Source organism: Oncorhynchus gorbuscha, linkage group LG22, assembly GCF_021184085.1.
Source record: "Oncorhynchus gorbuscha isolate QuinsamMale2020 ecotype Even-year linkage group LG22, OgorEven_v1.0, whole genome shotgun sequence".
NCBI lineage: Eukaryota > Metazoa > Chordata > Actinopteri > Salmoniformes > Salmonidae > Oncorhynchus > Oncorhynchus gorbuscha.
In genome coordinates, this window is record NC_060194.1 from 32,196,031 (window position 1) to 32,213,288 (window position 17,258).

The 17,258-nt window shown below is 42.8% G+C and overlaps 1 protein-coding gene across 1 annotated transcript; it reads right to left on the reverse strand.

Moving 5' to 3' along the window:
• Nucleotides 1–12,063: 12,063 nt before the first annotated feature.
• Nucleotides 12,064–16,753, reverse strand: LOC124009180 (zinc finger and SCAN domain-containing protein 31-like). The gene is made up of 4 exons (XM_046320742.1): nucleotides 15,058–16,753; nucleotides 14,837–14,937; nucleotides 14,586–14,700; nucleotides 12,064–14,428 (listed from the first exon to the last, which is right to left on the reverse strand). Exons 1-4 carry the CDS (start codon nucleotides 15,269–15,271, stop codon nucleotides 13,329–13,331), a joined length of 1,530 nt encoding a protein of 509 aa, XP_046176698.1. The 5' UTR covers nucleotides 15,272–16,753; the 3' UTR covers nucleotides 12,064–13,328.
• Nucleotides 16,754–17,258: the final 505 nt, after the last annotated feature.

The window sequence follows — 17,258 nt, forward strand, 5'->3', positions numbered from 1 at the left end:
ACACCCCCATTTACCTAATTGACCAGCAAACTACATGAATTATGTACGGATCATTATTTCACATTGAGCAAAATCGTTCGTAAATCGTTCGTAAATTCAATCTGGAGTGCCAGAGCTCTAAAGAGCGTTAGGCTCTTTAGAGCATTCAGAGCGCACACAGGATGCGTTCTGACCTCACAAACTCAGTCAAGCACCCAAGCTAACGGGCTAATGTTGGCTAACTTGCTAGCTACTTCCAGACACAAATGAGAGAACACCTCACTGACCATTTTAGTCACTTTAATAATGTTTACATATCTTGCATTACTCATCTCATATGTACAGTTGAAGTTTACATACACCTTAGCCAAATACATTTAAACTCAGTTTTTCACAATTCTGACATTTAATCCTAATAAATTCTGTTTTAGGTCAGTTAGGATCACCACTTTATTTTAAGAATGTGAAATGCCAGAATAATAGTAGAGAGAATGACTTATTTCAGCTTTTATTTATTTCATCACATTCCCAGTGGGTCAGAAGTTTGCATACACTAAATGAGTATTTAGTAGCCTTGCCTTTAAACTGTTTAACTTGGGTCAAACATTTCAGGTAGCCTTCACAAGCTTCCCACAATAAGTTGGGTGAATTTTGACCCATTCCTCCTGACAGAGCAGGTGTAACTGAGTCAGATTCGTAGGCCTCCTTGCTCGCACAATACACCAAGTCACTTGGCTCTGTCATAACCTCACATGGTCTCTCTTATCATTGCTATGCAGACGACACACAATTAATCTTCTCCTTTCCCCCTTCTGATGACCAGGTGGCGAATCGCATCTCTGCATGTCTGGCAGACATATCAGTGTGGATGACGGATCACCACCTCAAGCTGAACCTCGGCAAGACGGAGCTGCTCTTCCTCCCGGGGAAGGACTGCCCGTTCCATGATCTCGCCATCACGGTTGACAACTCCATTGTGTCCTCCTCCCAGAGCGCCAAGAACCTTGGCGTGATCCTGGACAACACCCTGTCGTTCTCAACCAACATCAAGGCGGTGGCCCGTTCCTGTAGGTTCATGCTCTACAACATCCGCAGAGTACGACCCTGCCTCACACAGGAAGCGGCGCAGGTCCTAATCCAGGCACTTGTCATCTCCCGTCTGGATTACTGCAACTCGCTGTTGGCTGGGCTCCCTGCCTGTGCCATTAAACCCCTTCAACTCATCCAGAACGCCGCAGCCCGTCTGGTGTTCAACCTTCCCAAGTTCTCTCACGTCACCCCGCTCCTCCGTTCTCTCCACTGGCTTCCAGTTGAAGCTCGCATCCGCTACAAGACCATGGTGCTTGCCTACGGAGCTGTGAGGGGAACGGCACCTCAGTACCTCCAGGCTCTGATCAGGCCCTACACCCAAACAAGGGCACTGCGTTCATCCACCTCTGGCCTGCTCGCCTCCCTACCACTGAGGAAGTACAGCTCCCGCTCAGCCCAGTCAAAACTGTTCGCTGCCCTGGCCCCCCCAATGGTGGAACAAACTCCCTCACGACGCCAGGACAGCGGAGTCAATCACCACCTTCCGGAGACACCTGAAACCCCACCTCTTTAAGGAATACCTAGGATAGGATAAGTAATCCCTCTCACCCCCCCCCCCCCCTAAGTTTTAGATGCACTATTGTTAAGTGACTGTCCCACTGGATGTCATAAGGTGAATGCACCAATTTGTAAGTCGCTCTGGATAAGAGCGTCTGCTAAATGACTGAAATGTAAATGTAATGTTTTCCAGTTCTACCCACAAATGTTCTATATGATTGAGGTCAGGGCTTTGTGATGGCCACTCCAATACCTTGACTCTGTTGTCTCTAAGCCATTTTGCTACAACTTTGGAAGTATGCTTGGGGTCATTGTCCATTCGGAAGACCCATTTGCGAGCAAGCTTTAACTTCCTTACTGTCTTGAGATGTTGCTTCAATATATCCACATAATTTTCCAGCCTCATGATGCCATCTATTTTGTGAAGTGCACCAGTCCCTCCTGCAGCAAAGCACCCCACAACATGATGCTGCCACCCCAGTACTTCACGGTTGGGATGGTGTTCTTCGGCTTGCAAGCCTCCCCCTTTTTCCTCCAAACATAACGATGGTCATTATGGCCAAACAGTTCTATTTTTGTTTCATCAGACCAGAAGACATTTCTCCAAAAAGTATGATTTTTGTCACCATGTGCAGTTGCAAATCGTAGTCTGGCTATTTAATGGCGGTTTTGGAGTAATGGCTTCTTCCTTGCTGAGCAGCCTTTCAGGTTATGTCGATATAGGACTCGTTTTACTGTGGATATAGATACTTTTCTATCCGTTTCCTCCAGCATCGTCACACGGTCTGTTGCTGTTGTTCTGGGGTTGATTTGCACTTTTCGCACCAAACTACGTTCATCTCTAGGAGACAGAACGCGTTTCCTTCCGGAGCGGTATGACGGCTGCGTGGTCCCATGGTGTTTATACCTGCAGACTATTGTTTGTACAGATGAATGTGGTACCTTCAGGCATTTGGAAATTGCTCCCAAGGGTGAACCAGACTTGTGGAGGTCTACAATTTGTTTGCTGATTTCTTTGGATATTCCTCTTTGTCAAGCAAAGAGGCACTGAGTTTGAAGGTCGGCCTTGAAATACATCCACAGGTACACCTCCAATTGACTCAAATTATGCCTATCAGAAGCTTAGAAAGCCATGAGATCATATTCTGGAATTTTCCAAGCTGTTTAAAAGGCACAGTCAACTTAGTGTATGTAAACTTCTGACCCACTGGATGTGTGATACACAAGTGACATAATCTGTCTTAACAATTGTTGGAAAAATTACTTGTGTCATGCACAAAGTAGATGTCCTAACCGACTTGCCAAACTATAGTTTGTCAACAAGAAATTTGTGGAGTGGTTGAAAAACAAGTTTTAATGACTCCAACCTAAGTGTATGTTAACTTCTGACTTCAACTGTATATACTGTATTTTATACCATCTATGCCGCTCGATCATCGCTCATCCATATATTTATATGTATATATTCTTATTCCATCCCTTTACTTAGATTTGTGTGTATTAGGTAGTTGTTGTGGAATTGTTAGATTACTGTTAGATATTACTGCACTGTTGGAACTAGAAGCACAAGCATTTCGCTACACTTTCAATAACATCTGCTAACCATGTGTATGTGACCAATAAAATGTGATTAGATTTGATTTTACTCGCCCTAGCAGAGCTGGATAGGCTGTTTTCATGTTATCCAGAGCGTTGATGACTAACTGGGCTGCAAGCAATAATTGAATTACACTTTTTTTGCTAACATTTACTGACACCGGCCATATTCAACGGGTGTTGAGCGCTCATAAATAAATCTGTTATTCTGCATTCTGGCACACTCAGACGAGAGTGGTCTGAAATCGGAGTAGATAGCCAGATGGAATTTACGAATGCACCCTACACCTGCCTCACTCACTCCTGACTGTGAAACGATACTTGAGTCTTAAAAAAAGATGGTAAGGACAGCCACAACAAAACAGGAAATATTAGCTAACTACTTAGCTACAAAGGTTGGATGTAGCAATAGCTGAAAACATTCAGCAATATTGTCAAATAAGACATGTTAAAATGGCAACTTTACACCTTTTTCAGCCTACGTACGACATTACGTTAGCCAACTGCTGTAAACAGTAGCTACCAAGCTAGCAACAAACTGTCTGCAAAAAAACCCCACATATACATAATCTTACCTTGTACATCGTGAACGTAACCCTCGATCCAGTAACTGTAACCTTTCAGTTGGACAGCCTTTAGCAGTCTGCAGTCTTCATCTGCCCATTTATTGATATAAGTCGATGTATGAGAGCATAAGTTGTTCTGGATGACTGTGTGATCATGTTCTCCGTAGCCGATATAACACCTTTAAACAGGTCAACATTCACAAGGTCACAGGGCCAGACGGATTACCAAAACGTGTACTCCGAGCATGCGCTGACTAACTGGCAAGTGTCTTCACCGACATTTTCAACCTGTCCCTGACCGAGTCTGTAATACCAACATGTTTGAAGCAGACCACCATAGTCCTTGTGCCTAAGAACACCAAGGTAACCTGCCTAAATGACTACCGACCTGTAGCACTCACATCTGTAGCCATGAAGTGCTTTGAAAGGTTGGTCATGGCTCACATCAACACCATTATCCCAGAAACCCTAGACCCACTCCAATTTGCATACCGCCCCAACAGATCCACAGATGATGCAATCTCTTCTGCATTCTACACTGCCCTTTCCCACCTGGACAAAAGGAACACCTATGTGAGAATGCTGTTCATTGACTACAGCTCAATGTTCAACACCATAGTGCCCACGAAGCTGATTAGTAAGCTAAGGACCCTGGGACTAAACACCTCCCTCTGCAACTGGATCCTGGACTTCCTGACGGGCCGCCCCCAGGTGGTAAGGGTAGGTAAACAACACATCTGCCACACTGATCCTCAACACAGGGGCCCTTCAGGGGTGCGTGCTTAGTCCCCTCCTGTACTCCATGTTCACCCATGACTACATGGCCAGGTATGACTCCAACACTATCAAGTTTGCCATGACAACAACACAACAGGCCTGATCACCGACAATGATGAGCCCTGGCAGTGAGGTGCCAGGATAAAAAAACTCTCCCTCAATGTGATCAAGACAAAGGAGATGATTGTGGACTACAGAAAAAGGAGGACCGAAAACGCCTCCATTATCATCAATCATAATCATCAAAATATATATATTTTTTCCCAAGATGGCATAGCAGTTCAGACGTCTTTTGTCCTCGTCTTGTCCATATATATATATATATATATATATATATATATATATATATATATATATATATATATATATATATATATATACACACACACAACTTTTTTTCATAAATTTTTCTGGTTAGTGTTTATTGGCTTATTTCACTGTAGAGCCTCTAGTCCTGCTCACTATACCTTATCCAACCTATTAGTTCCACCACCCACACATGCAATGACATCTCCTGGTTTCAATGATGTTTCTCGAGACAATATCTCTCTCTTCATCACTCAATACCTAGGTTTACCTCCACTGTATTCACATCCTACCATACCTTTGTCTGTACATTATACCTTGATGCTATTTTATCGCCCCCAGAAACCTCCTTTTACTCTCTGTTCCAGACGACCAATTCTTATTGCTTTTAGCCGCACCCTTATTCTACTCCTCCTATGGTCCTCTGGCGATGTAGACGTGAATCCAAGTCCTGCAGTGCCTAGCTCCACTCCTATTCCCCAGGCGCTCTCTTTTGACAACTTCTGTAACCGTAATAGCCTTGGTTTCATGCATGTTAACATTAGAAGCCTCCTCCCTAAGTTTGTTCTATTCACTGCTTTAGCACACTCTGCCAACCCGGATGTTCTAGCTGTGTCTGAATCCTGGCTTAGGAAGACCACCAAAAACTCTGAAATTTTAATTCCAAACTACAACATTTTCAGACAAGATAGAACTGCCGAAGGGGGCGGTGTTGCAATCTACTGCAAAGATAGCCTGCAGAGTTCTGTCCTACTACCCAGGTCCGTACCCAAACAATTTGAACTTCTACTTTTAAAAATCCACCTCTCTAAAAACAAGTCTCTCACCGTTGCCGCCTGCTATAGACCACCCTCTGCCCCCAGCTGTGCTCTGGACACCATATGTGAACTGATTACACCCCATCTATCTTCAGAGCTCGTGTTGCTAGGCGACCTAAACTGGAACATGCTTAACACCCCAGCCATCCTACAATCTAAACTTGATGCCCTCAATCTCACACAAATGATCAATGAACCTACCAGGTACCTCCCCAAAGCCTTAAACACGGGCACCCTAATAGATATCATCCTAACCAACTTCCCCTCTAAATACACCTCTGCTGTCTTCAACCAAGATCTCAGCGATCACTGCCTGCATCCGTAATGGGTCAGCGGTCAAACGACCTCCACTCATCACTGTAAAACGCTCCCTGAAACACTTCAGCGAGCAGGCCTTTCTAATCGACCTGGCCGGGGTATCCTGGAAGGATATTGATCTCATCCCGTCAGTAGAGGATGCCTGGATATTTTAAAAAAATGCCTTCCTAACCATCTTAAATAAACATGCCCCATTCAAGAAATTTAGAACCAGGAACAGATATAGCCCTTGGTTCTCCCCAGACCTGACTGCCCTTAACCAACACAAAAACATCCTATGGCGCTCTGCATTAGCATCGAACAGCCCCAGTGATATGCAGCTGTTCAGGGAAGCTCGAAAACATTATACACAGGCAGTTAGAAAAACCAAGGCTATCTTTGTCAAGCAGAAATTTTCTTCCTGCAACACTAAATCAAAACATTTCTGGGACACTGTAAAGTCCATGGAGAATAAGAACACCTCCTCCCAGCTGCCCACTGTACTGAAGATAGGAAACATTTCAATAAGCATTATTCTACAGCTGGCCATGCTTTCCACCTGGCTACTCCTACCCCGGTCAACAGCACCTCGCCCAAGCCTCCCCATTTCTCCTTCTCCCAAATCCATTCAGCTGATGTTCTGATAGAGCTGCAAAATCTGGACTCCTACAAATCAGCCGGGCTAGACAATCTGGACCCTTTCTTTCTAAAATTATCTGCCAAAATTGTTGCCACCCCTATTTACTAGCCTGTTCAACCTCTCTTTCGTGTCGTCTGAGATTCCCAAAGATTGGCAAGCAGCTGCGGTCATCCCCCTCTTCAAAGGGGGGACACTCTTGACCCAAACTGCTACAGACCTATATCTATCCTACCATGCCTTTCTAAGGTCTTCGAAAGCCAAGTCAACAAACAGATTACCGACCATTTCGAATCTCACTATACCTTCTCTGCTATGCAATCTGGTTTCAGAGCTGGTCATGGGTGCACCTCAGCCACGCTCAAGGTCCTAAAAGATATCTTAACCACCATCGATAAGAAACATTACTGTGCAGCCGTATTCATTGATCTGGCCAAGGCTTTCGACTCTGTCAATCACCACATCCTCATCGGCAGACTCGACAGCCTTGGTTTCTCAAATGATTGCCTCGCCTGGTTTACCAACTACTTCTCTGATAGAGTTCCGTGTGTCAAATCGGAGGGTCTGCTGTCCGGACCTCTGGCAGTCTCTATGGGGGTGCCACAGGGTTAAATTCTTGGACCGACTCTCTTCTCTGTATACATCAATGAGGTCGCTCTTGCTGCTGGTGAGTCTCTGATCCACCTCTACGCAGACGACACCATTCTGTATACTTCTGGCCCTTCTTTGGACACTGTGTTAACAACCTTCCAGGCAGGCTTCAATGCCATACAACTCTCCTTCCTTGGCCTCCAATTGCTCTTAAATACAAGTAAAACTAAATGCACGCTCTTCAACCGATCGCTACCTGTACCTACCCGCCTGTCCAACATCACTACTCTGGACGGCTCCGACTTAGAATACGTGGACAACTACAAATACTTAGGTGTCTGGTTAGACTGTAAACTCTCCTTCCAGACCCATATCAAACATCTCCAATCCAAAGTTAAATCTAGAATTGGCTTCCTATTTCGTAAAAAAGCATCCTTCACTCATGCTGCCATACCCTTGTAAAACTGACCATCCTACCAATCCTCGACTTTGGCGATGTCATTTACAAAATAGCCTCCAATACCCTACTCAACAAATTGGATGCAGTCTATCACAGTGCAATCCGTTGTTACCAAAGCCCCATATACTACCCACCATTGCGACCTGTACGCTCTCGTTGGCTGGCCCTCGCTTCACACTCGTCGCCAAACCCACTGGCTCCATGTCATCTACAAGACCCTGCTAGGTAAAGTCCCCCCTTATCTCAGCTCGCTGGTCAACATAGCATCTCCCACCTGTAGCACACGCTCCAGCAGGTATATCTCTCTCGTCACCCCCAAAACCAATTCTTTCTTTGGCCGCCTCTCCTTCCAGTTCTCTGCTGCCAATGACCGGAACGAACTACAAAAATCTCTGAAACTGGAAACACTCATCTCCCTCACTAGCTTTAAGCACCAACTGTCAGAGCAGCTCACAGATCACTGCACCTGTGCATAGCCCACCTATAATTTAGCCCAAACAACTACCTCTTTCCCAACTGTATTTAATTTATTTATTTTGCTCCTTTGCACCCCATTATTTTTATTTCTACATTGCACATTCTTCCATTGCAAAACTACCATTCCAGTGTTTTACTTGCTATATTGTATTTACTTTGCCACCATGGCCTTTTTTTGCCTTTACCTCCCTTCTCACCTCATTTGCTCACATTGTATATAGACTTGTTTATACTGTATTATTGACTGTATGTTTGTTTTACTCCATGTGTAACTCTGTGTCGTTGTATCTGTCAAACTGCTTTGCTTTATCTTGGCCACGTCGCAATTGTAAATGTGAACTTGTTCTCAACTTGCCTACCTGTTTAAATAAAGGTGGAAAAAAATGGGGCTGTAGTGCAGCAGGTTGAGAGCTTCAAATTCCTTGGTGTCCACATCACCAACAAACTGTCATGGCCCAAACACACCAAGACAGTCGTGAAGAGGGCACAACAACGCCTATTCACCCTCAGGAGACTGAAAAGATTTGGCATGGTCCTCAGATCCTCATAAAATTCTACAGCTGCACCATCGAGAGCATCACGACCTGGTATGCCAACTGCTCGGCCTCCGATTGCAAGGCACTACAGAGGGTGGTGCGTACGGTCCAGTACATCACCCAGGACCTCTATACCAGGCGTTGTCAGAGGAAGGCCCAAAAAATTGCCAAAGACTCCAGCCACCCTAGTCATAGACTGTTCTCTCTGCTATCGCACGGAATGTGGTACCAGAGCGCCAAGTCTAGGTCAAAAAGGCTTCTTAACAGCTACCCATACTATTTGCATTGTCCCCACCCCCATTTTTACACTGCTGCTACTCTGTTTATTAGCCATGCATAGTCACTTTATTTCTACCTACATGTACATATTACCTCAATTACCTTGAATAACCGGTGACCCCGCACATTGACTCGGTACCGGAACCCACTGTATATAGCTTTGCTACAGTTATTTTACTGTTGCTCCTTAATTATTTGTCATATATAATATTTTTTTTTAACTGCTTTGTTGGTTAAGGGCTTGTAAGTATGCATTTTACTGTAAGGTCTACACCTGTTGTATTTTGCGCATGTGACAAATACAATTTGATTTGAACAGTTTTATACTAGCCCACGCCATTGTTTTGACTAGCAACTTCCGGTGGTTTCCCACGTCAGCCTCGCTAAGTTTTGTAGACTTCACCTTTTGCAGACTTTACCTTTTTCAGAGTAGGCGTTCCCTAACGGATATATGCAGACGCATACTAAAACGTGCCAATAAGATATCACTAGTGCATGCTTGGCTCTGCCCACTATGACTAATTTGTTTAATTTAGAAACGACAAGTTGTGTTCTATCTTGGTTTAGTTATAAAAATAGTTTGTTGTATTATTCCTTTTACGTCGTTTGTGAGCTTATCAACGACGTAAAAGGAATAATACTGCCTTCTTGCGGCCGGTTGGGGTAGTCTAGTCTGCATGTAGGGCAGCCATATCTATTGACAAAAATAATTACAAATGTTGATAGTAAAATGTCTTCCGTTTTAAGTAAATAGATATAGCTACATGTACGGGAGAGTGCAGTGCTGTGGCTCACATGGTTATAAATGCATTTAAAGTCTACAGTGGCTTCAGAAAGTATTCATTTTCTACATTTTGTTGCGTTAAAGCCTGAATTTAAAATGGATTAAATTGACATTTTTGTCACACATACCCCATAATGTCAAAGTGGAATTATGTTTTTTTTGTTTTATGTATTGAGTCAATACGTATTCAACTCCTTTGTTATGGCAAGCCTAAATAAGTTCAGGAGTAAACATTTGCTTAACAAGTCACATAATAAGTTGAATGGATTAGTGTTTAACATGATTTTTGAATGCCTAGCTCATCTCTGTACTCAACACATACAGATAATTGTAAGGTCCCTAGACAAGCAGTGAATTTCAACCATAAAGACCAGGGAGGTTTTCCAATGCCTTGCAAAGAAGGGCACCTATTAGAAGACGGGTAAAAAGCAGACATTGAATAACACTCTGAGCATGGTGAAGTTACTCATTATACTTTGGATGGTGTATCAATACACCCCCCCAGTCACTACAAAGATATAGGTGTCCTTCCTAACTCAGTTGCTGAAGAGGAAGGACACCGCTCAGGGATTTACAAAACACTTTCTTCAACCATTCATAACTCAGTTTATATATGATCAAATATTGTCATTAATATTGTCATTTCCATTCTCCACACAACCTAATGAAACCATTCTGAAACGGTGGTATGGTATTTACTTAAGGAAAATGGATATAACTTGTATGACACACAGGTGGGGAACAAGGTCGATAAACCAGTTTCATGTAAACTTAATTTCATTATATACTCACAGGCCAGTTTAAAAGGTACACCACAGCATTCACAAAAAATGGATCGCTCCTAAAGACAGTGGCTTGCTATATAAAGCAGGCAGACAGGAGGCATTCAGTTCATTTGCTCTTAACTGACTTACCTAGTTAAATAAAGGTAAAATAAAAGTTACCATTTGATTGCATGTTAGAATGGCCAAAACGAGTGACCCAAGCGACTTTGAGCGTGGTATGATCATCTGTGCCAGGAGCGCTGGATCCAGTATTTCAGAAACGACAGCCCAAGTGACTTGCCTAGTTAAATAAAAAAAGAGGAAAAGCTTGTCAAAAATTCTAAAAGCTTCCGTATTGTATTTTTCACATAGAAAGTGTTACTATGTAATTATGAACTATTTGTTCCATCTGGTCTGAGACAACATTAAACTTGTGTGTGGATCCCCTGGGTATGCAGGTGCCCCTACTATGACACTGGACACTTTCCTATGTGAGTTTTCTGATGTGACTTCATACCAGAACACTGGGGGGAAGCATTTCCCACACTGTGTGCACTTGTAGGATTTCTCCCCAGTGTATCACATCTGATCAGGTTGCACTGCTGGGTGAAACTCCTGCCACACTGTTCGCAGGTGTACGGTTTCTCTCCGGTGTGACTCCGGAGGTATTCTTTGAGCTGCCAGAAACGTGGGAAGCTCTTACCACAGAAGGTGCAGCTGAAACGCCTCTCGGTGGTGCCGCCTGATCTCCACTGACTCCTCATTCTCTTCACCATGTTAAAACTACTGTGACTCAGGCTGTATCCAGAGAAGGTGGAGGTGGTGGCCATGTTTGACCCTGTCATGCACTCACTCAATCTCACTGCTGTCCCTCTGGCATCTGTTGTCTAGTCTCATCAGCCAATGTCCTGACATGTATTTTTATATGTTTTGCTGCACTGAACATGTTAGCATGTGGTTTCCATATAGAAGAGTGAAGCGATGGCCCTACATCATCTGTCATAGTAGGAACAGATGGCAGCCCACTATGAGATGGGAAAATTGAGTATTCTGAGAGTACTCTGTGGAATGAAAGGAGAAATCTGGGTGGCCATCAGGGTCAGTGTCTCTGCCTGGATCCACAGAGGTCCACAGCTGCCCACCAGACTCATCCATAACAAACTGGTCAGGTCCTGCCAGGGTCGTGGTCTGTTTCAGCTCCTCATCCTTCACCATCACTAGGTCTAGTGAGTCCTCGTCCTCGGCTGGCCGGTGCTGCTCTGTACTGAACACCTCTGTAGATGCGAGCCGGGGTGTTCCTGGTTCCTCTGGACAATCAGAATTGCGGTAATGTTCCACTGAGTGTTCAGAAGATATGTTGGGTTGTGTGATGAAGTCCTCATCACGGTGCTGTTGCTCAAAGGATGGTGGTTTCCCAGGCTTGAAACCAGATTCTAAAGATTTGGGCATAAATATTAAGAAACATTACAACTGTTTTTTTTGCCCAAATCTTTAGAATTTAGGACTACAAGCGAACTAGAACAAAGTCTCGTTGTCTGGCAAATATTGTGTATCTAATAAGATGAAAGAAGTATCATACAAACTCATTCACAGAATCGACCCTCTAAAGACCATTATTGTACAGATTCAAAATTGCTATTGATAACAAATGTGTATTTTGTGGTTGTGACCCTGAGACTCTTTACCATTTATTTTGGGACTGTTATGTTACAAGATTATGGAGTGAGTTAAAATAAAATCTAAGAAAAACTTCAAATTATATGGACCCCTGATTTAACTTTCATTGTTAGTTTATTTTTCATGGCAGATTCTTTATCCATAAAATGAAGCAGGCAGAGAACAAACCTCTCTTCACATTGTTATGGAAAGAATTGAAACATTTTGAAATGATCTTTAAGTGTAAAAACAAAAGCAATAATAAAACTTTCAAACGCAACATGTAACAATGTCAAAGATTTTACTGAGTTAAGAGTTCATATAAAGGAAATCAATCAATTGACAATTTATTTTATGAATCTATGGATTTCACATGACTGGGAATACAGATATGAATCTGTTGGTCACAGATTCCTTCAAATAAATTAAAAAGGCAGGGGTATGGATCAGGAAAACCATCAGTATCTGGTGTGACCACCAATTTACTAACATTTCTGAAAATGGATATAGTGTTTTGGAATAAAACTCTTCATATACACTCCCCTATGTATTTATTTATAAAGTGAAGCTAAAACTTTTCATTTGGCGCTATACTCCATTTTGGATTTAATATCAAATGTTTTATGAGGTGACCTTTTATTTGAGGGTATTTTCATACATAACTTCTTTACCATTTAGAAATGTATGACCTTTATCTAGTCGCCCCCATGAAAGTTTTATAAGTATTTGGACAAATTTACTTAAGAGTATTACATTGTCAAACGTTTAGTATTTTATCCCATAGTCCTAGCACGCAGTGACTACAAACATGCATGCTTGTTGGAAACACTTGCATTTTTTGTGTTTGGACCAAAAATGTCTCAAAGCAGTGAATTGGGAGCATAAACAATATGAAGGGCCTTCCTCATCGGCACATGTATTCTTTCTTAGCCCAGCACATTTAAGGATGTGCGTATGCCCAACTTCTCTAACGCCATTATGTTGTGCCCAATAGAATTTAAAAGTAAATGATGTAGTGTGTCATTTTGGAGTCATTTTCATTGTAAATTAGAATATATTGTTTGTTTTTAAACAAATAGATTATTATTTTATAAGTGAGGAGTCGTTAAATGTCAAACATGAACAACATTTTACCTTCTGTACCACATTTACCCATAAAGTGTTACAGAAAGAACTATGCAAGTATGAACTATTTGTTCCATCTGGTCTGAGACAACATTAAACTTGTGTGTGGATCCCAGGGTATGTGGGTGCCCCGTATTGAGACACTGGACTCTCGCCTATGTGAGTTCTCTGATGTGACTTCATACCAGAGCGCTGGGGGAAGCATTTCCCACACTGTGTGCACTTGTAGGGCTTCTCTCCGCTGTGGACCACAGCATGTCTGATCAGGTTGCATTGCTTGGTGAAACTCCTGCCACACTGTTCGCAGGTGTACGGTTTCTCTCCGGTGTGACTTCGGAGGTGTTCTTTTAGCTGCCAGAAACGTGGGAAGCTCTTCCCACAGAAGGTGCAGCTGAAACGCCTCTCGGTGGTGCCGCCTGATCTCCACTGAGTCCTCATTCTCTTCACCATGTTAAAACTACTGTGACTCAGGCTGTATCCAGAGAAGGTGGAGGTGGTGGCCATGTTTGACCCTGTCGTGCACTCACTCAATCTCACCGTTGCTTCTGAAGCCCTGTATTGATGCTGCTTTGACTGTAGAGCTAAACTATTTCCATCATTATTTGAGTTCAGCGTCTCGCTACTCTGTCCCTCTGGCATCTGTTGTCTAGTCTCATCAGCCAATGTCCTGACATGTCTTTTCATATGTTTTGCTGCACTGAACACGTTAGCATGTGGTTTCCATATAGAAGAGTGAAGTAACGGTCCTACATCATCCCTCATAGTTGGAACAGATGATAGCCCACTATGAGATGGGAAAATTGAGATATTCTGAGAGTACTCTTCTGTGGAATGAAAGGAGAAATCTGGGTGGCCATCAGGGTCAGTGTCTCTGCCTGGATCCACAGAGGTCAACAGCTGCCCATCAGTCTCATCCATGACAAACTGGTCAGGTCCTGCCAGGGCCGGATCTAACTCCTCCTCTTTCTCATCCTTCACCATCACTAGGTCTAGTGAGTCCTCGTCTGGCCGGTGCTGCTCTGTGTTGAACACCTCTGTAGATGATAGCCAGGGTGTGCCTGGTTCCTCTGGATGATCAGAATTGGGGTAATGTTCCACTGAATCTCTGGGAGATATATTGGGTTGTGTGATGAAGTCCTCATCACAGTGCCGTTGCTCAAAGGATGGTGGTTTCCCAGGCTTGGAACCAGACTCTAAAGATTTGGAGATAAACATAACAAAAGACTCTTAACAGTTGCAAAATATGACTGCTTTAGAACTGAATGTGTGTATGTGCACTCCATATGCCAGAACATAAAACACCAGTCTTCCATAGACAGACAGAGCAGTACCCCTTATGGTCACACCCACCCTCTCCAGTGATCCTGAGCTCTTCCTGAGGGTCAGTCTTCCACACATCCTCTGCTGTCTCCTCATCTTTGATCAGTATGGGTTCAGTCTCCACTCTCTGCTCCACATCTGTAGGCTGTAACAGGGACTGAGGTTATTACTCTGGACACACCATGTCTAATGCTTTTCATACTCATGAATCACACACAATAAGTAAATTGTCCTGATATTCCAATATCAGAACTGTCATTTTAAAATGTGATGTATCACACCTTGGGTTGACAGTCCCCTTCAACAGCCATCTCTCCGCCTCTCCACTGTGAACTACTCCTCTGCTTGTTCAAAACTATCTTGACTGGATATGAAGATCTCTCTGATGCCATGGGATAAAACACGGGAAAATACTAGTAATTGTATTCAGTCAAATATTAGGGCTATTAACACATTTACGTGTTGCATATGCAATCAATTTAACATGAATAACATCAACTACCTTTTCTCCTGACTCGTCCTCGTGTCTTCTTCAGCTCGCTCTCCATCATTTGACACTTCCTTTTCAGTACATCAATATCTCGCTGGCTTTGGATAACTTCCATGCGTATAACAGCACAGCTATCATCTACACGATTGTTTATTTCGGCTACCGCTGCTTTAGCCAATACCTCCATAATGGATATAAACTGCACCTGAAAACTGCAGCTGGCCATCTTGTCCAGCCCAAATTACAGATTTGTATTATCTATGTGAAGTAAAGTCTACAATTTCCAAGCTAATGTTCAATAAACAAGCCGTAAATGTCGATAAATTAAAACAACGCGTGATGCGTGCGCAATTACACTTCCGTTCAACAACTCGTGACCTAAGTATTTATTACCGTAAATATGAGATTGCAACAAACCTTCAAAATTGTTAGAATTAGCAGGGTCTATTATAGTCTGAATGTAGGATAGCCATATCTATTGACCAAAAAAGACGCCGTTTTAAAGAATTCAGATCGTAAAACGTATTAGTCAACACAAGATATGGCTACATGTAGTGTAATGCAGTGACGCACATGGTTATTACAGGTCATGACCATACATGTTTTTCATAAGATTGGATGGTATTTGGATGAAACCTGATCAAAGTATGATAACCAAAGTATGAAAAAAATACTGTTGGTTCTACATTGATACAATTTGATCATAAAGTTACTGGTCCCTTCCTCCATGTCAAACACTTGGATACAGGAGGCACGCTTATTGAGAAGGGTGCAATTGCGCCCTGTGATTTGGAGTGTTCATGCATTTGAGCATTCCTGATAAACCCCACAGAAGTAGGGTCGGGCACTGTTTTTCCCGAGTTCCATTAACGTCGGTGAGGGCAGGCGGGAGCGAAGTACACTGTGTACTAGTTTAGATAGTTTGTCAATGACTCCGGTACACGGAATGAGGGGACCAGTTAGTACATGATGTCGCTAACTATCAAGATAGCTAGTACACGGTGTCACCCGAGCGGGAGGCGGAGACAATCGTGAGACAGATGCAGTAATGCCCACATGCAGGAACACCGCAAATTATGACCTGCAGTTTCACAGAGGATTATTAAAGGAATAGGTTGACATCGCCCTAACTCTCATTTTAATACACCAGTGGTAACATGATATCCTCTTACCTAATTTACATAAGTACCGCCTTGTATCCAACAGGCATTTCTCTACACCCGCGATAACATCTGCTGAACACGTGTATGTGACCAATACAATTTGATTTGAACATTGGAAAACGCGTGTTTGCGGAGGGGGTGCTAGATAGCTATAGAATCTCACAGTGGAGGTCATAATACCCATAAAACCTAACAGGGAAATTGTTCCAATTGCTATTTCCACCATTCATTTTTCCCATAGGGAATTTTAGAAAAACTTAAAATAAGGGCAGTGTTTGGTGTAGGCTTACCCTGGCGTGACATTTTGAGAACCAAATACATCTATGACTTTTATCAAATATTCAGCTCAATTTACTCTCAGATTCAAAAATGCTAATAAGCATCAAAGACATCATGCAAGACTACAAATCTCTAGCTGACATATCTAGCTGACACCAAGAAGGAGAGTGATGTCGTACTGCATCAGATGACCTGGCCTCCACAATTACCCGACCTCAACCATACAGAGATGGTTTGGGATGAGTTGGACCGCAGAGTGAAGGAAAAGCAGCCAACAAGTGCTCAGCATGTGGGAACTCCTTCAAGACTGTTGGAAAAGCATTCCAGGTGAAGCTGGTTGAGAGAACACTAAGAGTGTGCAAAGCTGTCATTAAGATAAAGGGTTGCTACTTTGAAGAATCTAAAATAAACAAATAAAAATACATTTTTATCACACTTTCTTGGTTACTATGTGATTCCATGTGTTATTTCATAGTTTTGCTTTCTTCAATGTAAAAAAAAATAGTAAAAATAAAGAAAAACCCTTGAATGAGTAGCTGTGTTCACATTTGTGACTGGTACTGTGTGAGAGAGCGAGAGATAGCGCACACAAACCCACACTTTATTTCAGGTAATTATTGCATACTACATGCATTATAGCTGATTAACATTCAGAGGTCCTTCTCTTAGGTTTTAAAGGCATGTACATATAAGTATTGGTTATTAGTATGCATATTGTGTTGATTGAGCTGCTTGAGAGAATATTCATAAAAGTACAGTAGTACTGATAGA

Coding starts and splice junctions, on each gene's coding strand:
- LOC124009180 (XM_046320742.1), bottom strand. CDS start 15,271: ATGGCCAGCTGCAGTTTTCAGGTGCAGTTTATATCCATTATGGAGGTA. Junction 14,938..15,057: donor AGGACGAGTCAGGAGAAAAG/GTAGTTGATGTT, acceptor CCATGGCATCAG/AGAGATCTTCATATCCAGTC. Junction 14,701..14,836: donor AAGGGGACTGTCAACCCAAG/GTGTGATACATC, acceptor TCCCTGTTACAG/CCTACAGATGTGGAGCAGAG.